This window comes from Podarcis filfolensis, assembly GCF_964270895.1.
Source record: "Podarcis filfolensis genome assembly, chromosome: 17".
Lineage (NCBI taxonomy): Eukaryota > Metazoa > Chordata > Lepidosauria > Squamata > Lacertidae > Podarcis > Podarcis filfolensis.
This window is the reverse complement of record NC_139621.1, coordinates 29,108,083-29,121,633: the sequence shown is the minus strand read 5'-3', so window position 1 is coordinate 29,121,633 and position 13,551 is coordinate 29,108,083. Positions and strand designations below refer to the sequence as shown.

At 43.4% G+C, this 13,551-nt stretch overlaps 1 protein-coding gene across 2 annotated transcripts in view; it reads right to left on the bottom strand.

Annotated features, from left to right (window-relative positions):
- The window catches only part of ABCA1 (ATP binding cassette subfamily A member 1), a 108,754-nt gene that overhangs the window by 88,314 nt on the left and 6,889 nt on the right, over positions 1–13,551 (bottom strand). For both annotated transcript variants that reach the window (XR_014542954.1, XM_083592615.1), the window contains exon 2: positions 403–544. Coding sequence is in view for 1 of the 2 variants with exons in the window: in XM_083592615.1 (XP_083448741.1) it covers positions 403–468 (66 nt within the window). In the remaining variant the exon portion in view is untranslated. The remainder of the gene's footprint in view (positions 1–402; positions 545–13,551) is intronic.

Sequence of the window (13,551 nt, the reverse complement as noted above, 5' to 3'; positions counted from 1 at the left end):
CCAAAAGAAATTGCTCCATATTCTCTGCAACAGTGTGGAAGGTGGTAGCTATACAGAGGAAGGATCACCAAACATTACCTCCCACTTCTTCTGTTAACGAGAACCTCCAAGAGATCAAAAAGGCTTTCCATTACTTCTTCAGGCCATCGTAAGATCCAACTAACAGATTACTTATCTTCAGATCAATAGAACATCAAAGCCACTATACAAATCCTGGAGCTGTTTTTATCGAAAAGACTACCCAGATCAATGGGAGATTTGCACATGTGAGTAACCACTCTGTGTTTACTGTTTGGCACAAAAAAATAAAAAATGGTTTTATAAGAAGGCCCTGTATTGGGAACCAAGCAACCAGTACCCTTACCTACTTTGTGAAAACCAAGCAATAGTGTGGGATCTTACCGTTTGCCTTCTCCTATAGGTGAAATTTTTCCATAGCAGCAAACCAAGCTGTGTCCAGAACACCATCTTCTTCCCTCTGTTTACACTGGCAGCACCACAGATGGCAACAGCACACAGCAGAGATACTGTGGCTGGTCATCAACTAGAAACAACAAAAGAATGGATTAGCAGGATTTGTTAATTCTTAAAGCAAAACAAACCACTTCCTTGTTTATGGTGTGTTGCTTTGTTCTTACCCAACATAGGGCTGTGTAGCCCAATAACACCCACACAACCACAGCAGCAATATTAGGGAAGATGAAGCAGGGGATTGATTACAGAGCTTAACCCAGATCTTGAACTCTAAGCCAAGTGTTTCCAAACTTTACTTTTTGTCAATAATCTGCCCTTAAGTAATGCAAGTACATTCCCCCACAAACCCCTGTCATCCACCACACACTGTAGTTCAAGGCCACATGTAACTATTCCACAGAGGCACCTGTAATTCTGTACAGTGGTACCTCTGGTTACGTACTTAATTCATTCCAGAGGTCTGTTCTTAACCTGAAACTGTTCTTAACCTGAAGCACCACTTTAGCTAATAGGGTCTCCTACTGCTGCCATGCCACCAGAGCATGATTTCTGTTCTCATCCTGAAGCAATTCTTAACCCGAGGTATTATTTCTGAGTTAGTGGAGTCTGTAACCTGAAGCGTATGTAACCTGAAGCGTATATAACCCGAGGTACCACTGTATTTCTAATTTCTATTCAAACTGCACACAGAGAGCCAAACAAGGTGTGATGCAGGAGATTCATAAATAGAATAGATCCTGCTGTTTTTGAGAAATAGCAAAGGTGTTAAAAATGGTGACAGGGAGATTCATTTGATGGGCCGGATAGGGTCACTTTCTTCTACAGTTGTTTCCATAACTGAAACACACATAGAGAGAGTAGTACTCTTTGCCTCTGGAGCAAAACATGCGGTTATCATGTAAAAAGTAAAGGTAAAGGTACCCCTGCCCGTATGGGCCAGTCGTGTCCGACTCTAGGGTTGTGCGCCCATCTCACTTAAGAGGCCGGTGGCCAGCGCTGTCCAGAGACACTTCCGGGTCACGTGCCCAGCGTGACGAAGCTGCTCTGGCGAGCCGGCACCAGCGCAGCACACGGAAACGCCGTTTACCTTCCCGCTATAAAGCGGTACCTATTTATCTACTTGCACTTAGGGGTGCTTTCGAACTGCTAGGTGGGCAGGAGCTGGGACCGAAAGACCACCGCGGGGATTCGAACCGCCGACCATGCGATCGGCAAGCCCTAGGTGCTATAGGTCCCACCCGCGTCCCTGGTTATCATGTAGGCACCTGTTATAAGAACTTTATAAAATAAATGTATAAACCACATGTCTGAAACCTCACAGAAAATTCCTGAAACCATTTTGTCTCTCCCAAATGACCTCAAACATTTCTCTGCAAGGTCAAAGGAAATGGGGAGCCTCCCCATTGTCTCTTTGCTCACAAATCCTGTATCAAGGGCACATTGAAGATATGAATAGGATGAGCCTGTGACCTGGATTTGGGAACTGAGTAGTTATCATAACAAACAAGTGGCCAGGATGCCCAGGTAATCCAATCAGGTAACCTGGCAGACAGGATAAAAACAACACACTCAGATTTCTCATAGAATCATAGAGTTGGAAGAGACCACAAGGGCCATCGAGTCCAACCCCCTGCCAAGCAGGAAACACCATCAGAGCACTCCTCTGGTTGTCAAGCCTCTGCTTAAAGACCTCCAAAGAAGGAGACTCCACCACACTCCTTGGCAGCAAATTCCACTGTCGAACAGCTCTTACTGTCAGGAAGTTCTTCCTAATGTTTAGGTGGAATCTTCTTTCTTGTAGTTTGGAACCATTGCTCAGTGTCCGCTTCTCTGGAGCAGCAGAAAACAACCTTTCTCCCTCCTCTATGTGACATCCTTTTATATATTTGAACATGGCTATCATATCACCCCTTAACCTCCTCTTCTCCAGGCTGTTGTAGACCGCCCCTTCTCTGATGTACATATGATGTATGGAGGGGCGGTCTTGGGCTCCAGGATGGGCAGTTCAGAAGTCTATTTAAGGGCTTGCACACCTTTGTCCTGGGTCCCTCCTGCTTCCTGTTTGTGGCAGTGAGCACCCTGTTGCAACAGTTAATAAAGATCAGGCTTATAGCCGCTTTGCTTTTGTATATCCTGGTCTGGTCTCTGTTCATTTCCCGACCGGTTAGAGCCTAAAAGGTACATTCTCTCCGAAGGTCCAGTCTTCCTTAAGAAGCTGAACCCCTTGAAGGGACCCCTCAATATTCTTGTTTCACACATCTACTCCAAAGCAATAGTCTCAATCTGATTCAGGGGCCTACGGCTTCTTTTACCTTGGGAGAGGAGGGAAGCAGGAAATCTGATGATGGATTTCCCTGATCACATCAAATTTGGCCCTAAACCCAAACCAGCAGAAGGATTGCTGCTACGGAACAGTGTTTGTTAAAACTACTGCAGTGTCTGCAGACCATTCATGGTCTGCAATGCACTCCCTGCAACATGATGCATTGCTGTATACCCGCTTGTATCCCCTTCTTGATGAAGAGTAGTTTAGAAATTTAATAGATAAATATATAATATAAGAAAATGCAGGGAGCTCTTTCCAGAGCAGAACAGTGACTAATGCAAGATTAGAACTCAGCTCTCAATCACCCTTCCCCCAACCCCCAGATTGGATTACTGAAAAATGCCTCAGCAGCATGGAAGAGACACTGGCCGATAAGCCCCTCCCTGCTATGTGACAATGCCTCCTGTTTATCCTCCTCCCCCCATTTTCAATACAGCTGCACCAAAGGGCAGAAGAGGTGGAGTTTTGATCCACGAACCTTTCAAGCAACTTGCCCTGTGGCAATTGTCAGGGAGGAAAGTGTGACAAATCCACGAAGCAGAAAGTGCAAAATTCTAAGCACAAATTTGCCTTTGCTTTAGGAAGGTTGGCGTGGCCAGATGTCATTTCTGAGCACCCCAAAGGCAGCCCAGGACAGTATGCTTGTGCAGCTCCAAAAAACCCCTAAAAGTCTTCCTTTTCAGCCTCCTATTGTTTGCATCAGTCTCAACAGTGCACCTCTGGGAGCGAAGTCAAACTGTTGTGTTAGCAGCAGCAAAGTGAACTCCCTGGGGTGCAAGCTTGGGCAGTGTATATGGAGGTCCTGGGCTGCCCAGATGACAAAACCCTCTCACTTGGCCTAGATCGGTCCAAAGGAAAGCACAGCAATATGCTTGGCACCAGTTTGGCTGCAGGAGTTACTGGAAGGAGGCGTACAAGGCGCCATCCAACTGTCTTAGGGACTCCAGACTTGTGTAGAATTTACTCCTTAGCCTTTTCTTCTCCTGGAGATATCCCGCAAGGCAATGGAGGTTTAGGAACAGGTTTCCTTCTGCTAAATGGGCTACCTTCCAAGGTGGATGAGCCACACCTGCCCCTCACTTCTCTCCACAGCAGCGGTTCTCAACCTGTGGGTCCCCAGATGTTGTTGGACTACAACTCCCATCATCCCTGAACTCTGGCCTTGCTAGCTAGGGGTGATGGGAGTTGTAGTTCAACAACATCTGGGGACCCACAGGTTCAGAAAGGCTGCTCTACAGCATGTGCAGAAACCGCCTTCTTGACCGTTGGACCCACTATTGCTCTCATCCGCTCAATCTGCCGGAGCCTGTCTTTGCATGAAGGGCAAGTCCCCAACTCACCAAGGGTTTGAGGCCCATTGACTACCTTCACCTGGTTTAGCCAGCCAGTCAAAGCCATTCCTGAGGTGTGGCCGCTGTTGTATGCTGACAACTTCTAGGAGTCACGAGATGAATGCAGGGTGGGGACCAAAGGTGGACAAACTACCCCAGAAGGAGCACAACATGTATCCCACCAGAGGTACTACCCGTCCTCTAACACCCCATACAATAACCTAAAATCAGTCTCTGCACCTTGGCAGGGTACACCCATTACCCATGACCACATTTTCACAGCTGTATAGTTTAAGGGGTGTTGGAAATTAAAACGGTGCAGTTGCATTTCATTCTCAACTCATCCTTCACCACAGCTGTACTGAACAAACATTAAACAGCCTTAGGGAAGAGGGAAGCTTTGGCAAACAATACAGTTGTTTGCTCTCTGACTAGGAGAAAAAATGGTATGGCGGGGGGAGAACCTTTCCCCTAAAAAGTAACTATTTAGTCAGTGACTGAGCAATGTTATAAAACCCGAGGGCAGACAGCGAAGGCTCTTGGCAGTAGGCTTAAACATACCACTCTCTTCATTTTATTATTATTATTATTTATTCATTAAATTTATATCCTGCCCTTCTTCCTGGAGGCGCCCAGGACAATACAAACATAGACAATTAAAAAACAAAACAGTTAAAACATTCTAAAACCAATTGAATTAAAAACACCCCAAAAGCAGTTTCAATTAAAAACACACTTGTGAATTATGTTTTAAAAAACAAAGAAATAATTCTGAGAAACCAAGCTCTATTTTTTAATTATTATTAAAAATGAAGAACGGAAGGAAGGATATAGCCCTCATGGCTCCTGAGATTCCCAATTTGCTATATCTGTGTAATAAGACCTCTACTCTGAAGTTTCAACACTGGTCTCCACAGAGCAGGATGTGATTTTCTGGCAGGTTTGCGATCTAGCTAACATGGTCTGGAGATGCTTATAGTATGACCCAGGAACTCCCAATAAGACTGCACAAATTTCAGCACCAGGATAGAATCACAGACTGGTAGAGTTGGAAGCAGATGACCACAAGGGGCATCTAGTCCAACCCCTACAAAGCAGGAATATTTTGCCCAACGTTGGGATCGAACCCATGACCCTGAAGTTAAGAGTTTCATGCTCTACCAACTGAGCTACTCCACAATTCCACAGATCAGCACCAAACAGAGTTAGTGCCCCAGATGGCGAACACCTCTACATAATCACAGCATAGCACAGTTACACCACCACCAGTGGACCAGCATACCTCACCCCAGGGGACGGCATAAATGAGGGGTTGGATTGGATAATCGCCAACCATTATGACCAGGGATGGTAGCAGTCATAATCATGACAACTGCAGGAGCACAGCTTATCTATCCCTGGTATAGACATTGCTGAATGTATGAACATCAGGTATTGCAGTCCAGTATGAAGCAAATATTAAGCATGAGAGCCTCACAGTTGTGGGTTCGAGTCCCACGTTGGGCAAAAGATTCCTGCGTTACAAGGGTTTGGAGTATATGACCCTCATGGTCCCTTCTAATTCTATGATTCTATGAAACAATCCACCATGAAGTACATAGAGTTTTCTATTTCATCTCTGGCATACTTGTGTTGAGCAAGGATGGAGAATGAGTGGCCCTTTAGATGTTTCCAGTCTACAGTTACCATCAACCCCAACGGTTGCCCATGCTATATCGCAGGCCACACATCTCTCACCTCTGCATTAAAGGCACCTCTCACTTCCCGTCCTTCTAATGAAAGACAAGGAACAAAGGACTAGAGAGACTGAGCTGTTCTTCCATCTCCCAAATGCAGGGCCCGCAGGGCAGCTGCAAATGATCTTGGCATGCTAACGCCAGCTCGCCCTGCTGTTTCTGATGTGCTGTCCTTGCTCCGAGAACAGATAAAACTATTTGAGCCTGGGGTGGTGGTGGGAGGAATCAGTCCAGGCTCTTTCATAATAAAGATCAAAGGTTGGATCCAACTCCTCTTGCAAGCAGTGTTTGACTTTTAAATATAATGTAAGATTAAACTCTCAAAGGTGAGTTCTTCTTGGCCATTCCAACTTTGGGGAAAAGAACACCAAATTACAACAGCCACTTGAAACAGGCCAGCTGCCCAAACAGTGCTTCCACCATTCTTATTTTGCACCCATCGACCATTATGGTTGGAGACGGCATCAGATAATTATCCATTTATATACACATGGCCCTTTTCAGATTGGGGGAACAGCACCTGCACCCCAATCTTGATTCAACTGGAACTCCATGCCTACCCACCTAAAGGTCTGACTTGGCACTTAGTGCTGGTTCACACCTGCATTGCTTTATATCTACAGTTTCAGGTGGTGGTGTTGCATGTGTGAACAAGCCATCCAGTTCAATCACCAGAATTTTGATATCACATCAGCACACAATGCTCTTCCATGGAGTCAGTCCATAGAATCAACCACAACTCATCAAACCATTTATGTTCAAGCAACGAGAAATCAAGTGAGGTGCGTGCATGTGTGAATCAGCCTGTGCATGAGCTGCCTTCAAGAACGTTATATTTTTGGACAACCAGGTTGGCTTTTGCTGCCTTCAATAAAATGCATCAGTACTACTGGTCTTGGTTATATACATATCCTGAATTCTTCTCTGTGTGCTGCATTTCTAAGTATGTCTCGTCAGAAGAAAATCTAATTAAGTCCCTAGGGACTTACTCCCTTGTAAGTGTGCTTAGGAGTGGAACCAAACAATATGCTCCTATGCTTGTTTATTCAGAAGTAAGTTCACCTGTGGTCCATAAGGCTTACCCTTACTTAGAGATATGTGTGCATACCATTTTCAGCCATAAGGTAGAATCCTATACAAACTAAACTACGAGTATGTCCCACTTAACTCAGTGAGACTTACTTCTGTGTAGGCATACATAGGATTGTGCTGTTAGTGCACCTTTCCCCTTCCTCTCTCCTCTTTCCCCTTTCTCTCTTCTCTTCCCTCTGTTAAGATCTGTTTTAATTGGACTTTTACATGCTTTAGTCCAGTGTTGTACCAACAAATTTTTCCTCCTTTTAAATTTGCACAGTTACGATCCTTAGAATCTGGTAAGTGATTAAACAACAGAAGCAAAAATAACACGCAGCCCACCAACCATTTTCCTAACTAAAAGGCTACCAAAAAATAAACCAGTAATAATCTGGGCATGAAATCTTGTGTTTCAGACACATGAATCTTCTTCCCCAGTCTTCAACTGGATCGCTTTAGTAAGTGTTATAATTCTAGCTGTTTTAACCAGCTGGTCAGTTACTCATGTCTCCCTGCTCTATATTCTGGCTTGATTTTATTGTATCTTGCTTTTATAATTTTGTATTTTAGCTATTTTAAAAATGCTGATCTATGACCATAAGAAACTGATTGATTGATTGATTGATTGATTGACTAAAAGGCTGAGGCCCAGCACACCAGCACACTAGACAGGATCCACACCATAAGGCCATCAGATTCCTAATTAATTTGAGCAAAGTTCCTTTCAAAATAACATCACCTAATGTAGTACATTTTTCAGTTAAAAACAATAATAATAAAATAGTGTTGAACTGGTGTGTGTGTGAGAGAGAGAGAGAGAATGAATATTGATATACTGGTCATAGTGAACTGTCATTGTGATGCTGGCAGGGCTAATGGACACTGTTTCAGACTGAAGTCCTAAAATGGTGCCACAAAACATGGGCTCAACAGCTCATAGAAACCAAAATCAAAATTTTAAAGTCCTGATGGTCAGTTTTGGAGTTGAGCAGAGATCTAAATTCAGCCACCATCATCCCACACCCTACAGCTCCCAAAGAGCTGATCAGCAGGATTTTAGGTTTTTCAAATATGAAGCCCTGCCTGCCCTATGCAGGCAGTGTTAAGATGAGAAACGTTAAAACCACCATAAAAATGAAAGGGAAGTACCATTCAAACCTTTTGAAACAAGTAATTTTTTCATAAAAAGGACACCATCAGCTATTTTTCTTGTTGGTTTTCTGAAAGGAAGGCGGAAAAGTTCTACAAAATAACGAACACCGAACGACAGTCACGTTGCACCATTTCTCAAAAGGATTCCTTTTGGAAGGACCTCCCAGCCACCCAAAATAAAATAAAAAATAGCTAGGGTCGTCGATTACCTCTTTATGTTGTACAGAAGGTACAAACCGGTAGGATTGCATGGCAACTGTAAGGAATGTCATCGATGAAATTACCCACAGCTGTAATTTAAACAGGCAGTTCCACTCAAAATCTTACAAAGCTGAAAGACTTACCTGAATCTACTCCGCAAATCTAGATTTTCAACTAGTAATACCTCCAAGAGACCCAGCTTATTGCTATCTAAGTTCTATGAAGCACTGTAGTCCACGCCAAGTGCTGTCCCGGTCACAAATGTCAGCAGTGGCTGTGAGCTTTGAACCTCAAACCTTGGGGCTGAGTCATTATCAGATGAATGGAGCCGATACGGTCAGATGTGCTTTCTGGAATCCCAAGAGCAATGCTTTCTGATAACCAGATTTTAAAGTTTCCCTACATCTTCTATCTAGATTTCAAAGCAACTCCACAATAATTCGCCTCAACCTTGAGATAGTGAAATGTATCTGAACAATATGAATCCCACTGTTGACGTTTAAGCATTTTAAACGGGAGCTTTCATTCTTAAAAATTGCAAGCACATTGCAGAACTGCAGACAGATGCAATTTTCTACACATTGCATCAGATTAAAGAGCATATATATGGCTGGCCATGCTGTGGCCATTACACATCTTCCCATGCCTTGCTGTTACAGAAATAATGTTCAGTTTGTGTTAACTTTATCAGTAACTTGACATCCCTGCCTTATTTTACATTGTTAGGTAGAAGGCTTGGCAGCGTTGGATTTCAAAACACCTCCATACCTGGTGGTAACAGTGTCAGTTCCTGGTGCCATCCCAGTGGGTCAGGGCAGAGGAGGAGGCAGCAACACTTAGGCAAGCATGCTAGGCAAATCATAAAATTAATTACAGCAGCTTGAAAGTGTAATGGTTAAGAATGGCTGTGTGCCAATCTGCCGCCAGACTGTAAACTTCTCAGGTTTACCTCTCTTGATAAGAGCTTCTAAACGTTCACAGCTTGATATGCTTTGACTAAGTGACAAACATGAGGTTTTAAGAAACACAGGCCAGTGTGCCTAAGAACTTTCTCCTGCAAAAAAATAAAACATCTTTGGGGAAAACTCTAAGTTATGTGACTCTGAAGTCCTGTTTAGCTTCACAAATTTAGATAATGCTGGTCTAAATATCATGGGAGAATGGCCAAATGGGAGAGGTTTTTGAGGCTACCCTGTGCTTTGCATCTTTGGAAGCTTTGCAAGATGCTGCAGGCGAGAAATTGTGAGTAACATTGTTGGAGGGTTTATTTTTTATAATGATCAAGGTGTTAGGCTCCCTTGTTATTTTTGCTATTGCAACAGTGTCATGTTGTTAATATAATCTGGTTATATTTATAGTACTGAAATGTTGCTTTCCGTACGTTGCTCCATTTGCTATTGTGTTGCTGATTTATTATGTTACATTTTTCTAACTGTTTTTGCACTGTTTGGGTTGTGATATGTATCCCTGCTTCGGCCATGTTTCTTCTTTTTTGTGGAAAAGAAACATGCGGATGAAATCATCAATGGACAAACTCTAGATAAGTCAGGAAATGCAATCAATAAAGAAGAAAGGACGAATCTCTTTTGTATGCAAAGCATTATGATAGAAATCCAGAGCCTATCCTGTAATCTCCTTTCCAGGTGCTAGGATGTACATTGATATACTTCATCAGCTTTTCCATCCCATGTTCCCCTCAAGATCAAGGTAGCAGGCCTAGTGTCAGCACCCAGTATCTTTGGGCAACTGCTGGGACCCAGTATCACGGCAGGACTCACTTCTGAAACCCATAACTCCCTTAAACAATTATCTTCCTGATGGGAGCTAGGCTACCATTTTGATTTCTCACAATTCCTCAGAAATGTAGCAACAGTACTGAATACTGAGTTGCAGCCAGGATGGAAGATAGGTTTTACCACATGACCACCCATCCTGGGATTGTTATTTTTAGCAGCTGGTGGTGGTGGTAGGGTCTGGACCACAGGGTATGAAGAAGGGGGAGGGTTTGCCATTTCCTGCTAAAATCTCTCCTCCAGGCTCCAGCTGATATTTGCCCCAAAGCTGTCTTTTACTGGAATGGTATTTCTGGGGTATCATAGCGGAGAGGAAGGGGCAATTTTTTTTTGTAGAAAAATGCCATGGGGGGGTTGAAGCCAGACCCCACACCCCTATGTACCATAGTCCCAGTCTGGACCATGCCATTCCACCACTTTCTAATGCTTTAAAAACAACAATCCAAGGATGTACAGTGGTACCTCAGGTTAGAGACGCTTCAGGTTACAGACTCCGCTAACCCAGAAATAGTACCTAAGGTTAAGAACTTAGCTTCAGGGTGAGAACAGAAATCGTGCGGCGGCAGCAGGAGGCCCCATTAGCTAAAGTGGTACCTCAGGTTAAGAACAGTTTCAGGTTAAGAACAGACCTCCAGAACAAATTAAGTTCTTAACCCGAGGTACCACCGTACAATCACACGGCAACCACATTGCCTTTTCCAGGTCTTTTTCTTAGCAGGAAACAGGATTCTAAGCCTCAAACTTCTTTTTTCTCTTCACCCTCCCACAGAATGGCCTCCATACAGCCCAGAGGCCCCCGACAGGAATGCCAGATTGAAATTTCAAACACATTTTGGAGCTCTGCCCCTGAAGAAAGGAATAGTTCCTTCTCTGAAAGGGCGAAATGAGGCAATATATAAAGGGCACAAATTATGTCAGGATATCTAACAATTTCAGGCGAAATACTTCACAGTGCTTCTCCAATCGATGAGCTCATATAGCAGTGAAGATGGGGCTGACTGACAGGCTGACTTGGCTGGCTTATGACCTCACCATAAATTCAAGAGCTTTCTACAAGTCAAGTGATATTTTTTACTGGCATTATGTTTTATCCGCATAAAACCATGAAACACCCAGATGTAATTTTATGAGACAGCACCACATAAAACGCTGGAAGTCCCAAACGTTGCCAGTGAAAACAAGAGCTGAACTTATCAATCCATGAGAGGATCGTTTACATTCTGAAAGTGGAGGATATTTCACTCTCAGTAAAATTCTGGCCAGAGAGGACAGCAGTGTTTAGTGAACCTCATCTCTGAAAGAGATATGAGAGATTACTGGCAATGCATTGCAGAGAAAAGAATAAGTAGTATTTACCAATCAATGCAGAACAGAATACCGTAAGCTATGACGCGGACTGTAAAAGCCATTATTAATGGCATCCATAATAAAATATGCTCTCTTGCTATAATGAGATTTCCAATATACCTCCACCCAACCTTGCAAACTTCCAAGTGAAGCCAATAGTTCTTGGTGGTGGGGACTAATCAAGATTCTGGACTGACTAAGTCAAATGAAATACAATAAAATGTTCAATTAATCATGTCTAGTCCTCTTTTTATTGCCAATAAATAAGCCCATGAATGAGATAAGATAAACTCAAGACAAACTACAGTATCTCCAAAGCCAGACAGAGTCCCAGATGACAAGATTATTTTTCAGGTTTAACATGGATCCCATATACTGTATATGGATTTACAGCCACGGGAATTGGTTTATTTGAATGACGTTAAAAACAATTGTTTCTTGGTGGCAAGGGTAGCCAACATGGTACCCGCCAGAAGTTTTGGACTACAACTACAACATCATCCCTGAGCATCAGCCATGCTGGCTGTGGTTGCAAGGAGGTGTAGCCCACAACAGCTAGAAGCCACCACATTGGCTAACCTTGCTCTAGGGCAACTGCTGTCAAAGTGTGTCCTAGGAGGAGCCTTTGGTTCCTTGTAAGAACATCAATGGGCCCTTGGGCAACAGCTTGCCCAACATTGTCCTTTCTCCTCCACAGTGAGAAGCCACAATGAAATGTTTCAAGAGTTTTGGTGTACCTTCTGTTCTCAGTTGTTGTGGGGCAACAAGATGGACCAACAGAACTGGCCATCACAGTAAGGTCTATTCAAAACTAAATCCCATTGACCTTAATGGAGCTTTCTCTAGGTTAGTGAGTCTAGGATTGCAGCCTAAAATGCATACGTATAGTCTCTCACTCATATTAGTTCAAAGTCTCATTACTGTAGCGTTCAAGCATGCAACAGTACCGTACAACCTTAATTCTTGTTTATCTTTCTACAGAAATTGTCCTTTGGGTATAAATACCTCCATGTGTTTGTATGCCAGTAAATACTCTGCCCTCTGGTGTCAAGATCTCGGAACTACTTTAAAAATCTACCTCTAAAGAACTGGACAGGGGGCACTCCCCGAACTTTACAGTCTTCAGAAAGTGCTGGGCTGTCATTCTTCAAGTGGCAATCACACACAGATTGTGTGGTCTGTTCCTATGTCAGCACCAGGAGACACAATGGAAGCACACCAGTGTCCTAGCATGGGCCAGGAACTACTGTAACCATATAATCAGATTGTACACCTGGTTGCCACTCACAAGTGGAGCACCAAACAAACAGAAGCAGCACATGGGGCGACATTCACATTGTACCAGCAACGTATTAAACAAGATAGCAGAAGTACAAACAAGCCCACTATAGGCAAAACAGAGATTTGAGACTGGCTCAAGGGAGTCAAATCCGCGTTTCAGAGATGCTGAATTGGTGTATTGCATTGCCCATGTGAGCCCAACACTGAAAGGCACACATAGTTTTACAATGCATCTCTTCTGTCCCACATTAATAACCGTAACCACAAATAGTGCAAGATCAAGGATGCTTGTTTGGTTGTGCATTAAAAAGAAGGAGGGCAGTTAAAGGATTTTCAGTTAATACTTCAGCTTTTCAATGATTGATTTGACTTACTTTAAAAAACGAGCATTCTACTCAACAGTGGGGCCTTTTTGATATACCAAAGAGGCTGCTGGCCTATTAAACAAAAGCTAGTACTCAGGGTTAAGATTATAATTTGCCACCTGATTCAAAGTGCCGCCCCTAATTTATCAGCGAAGTTTTAGCTGATTAGTCTTCCCATTGATCTAACAGCACAATCTAATGTTTACTCAGAAGTAAGCCCCACTGAGTTCAAATGGACTTACTCCCAGGTAAGCAGGTACAGAATTGCAACCTAAGCCTATTAAAAGAGTGGGGGGGACCCCATTGATTTCATGCAGACAATCAAGTCAGCTTGGTATGTTATTTTGATTTCTTATTTTTGCAGCACACCTCAGATTGCCTATTAGAAGTAGAAGCCAGAGTTTATTTTTTGGGGGGGAAACTGCTTTTCCAAAAGAAAGATGGGGACTCCAGTCCAGACTAGCTCGAACT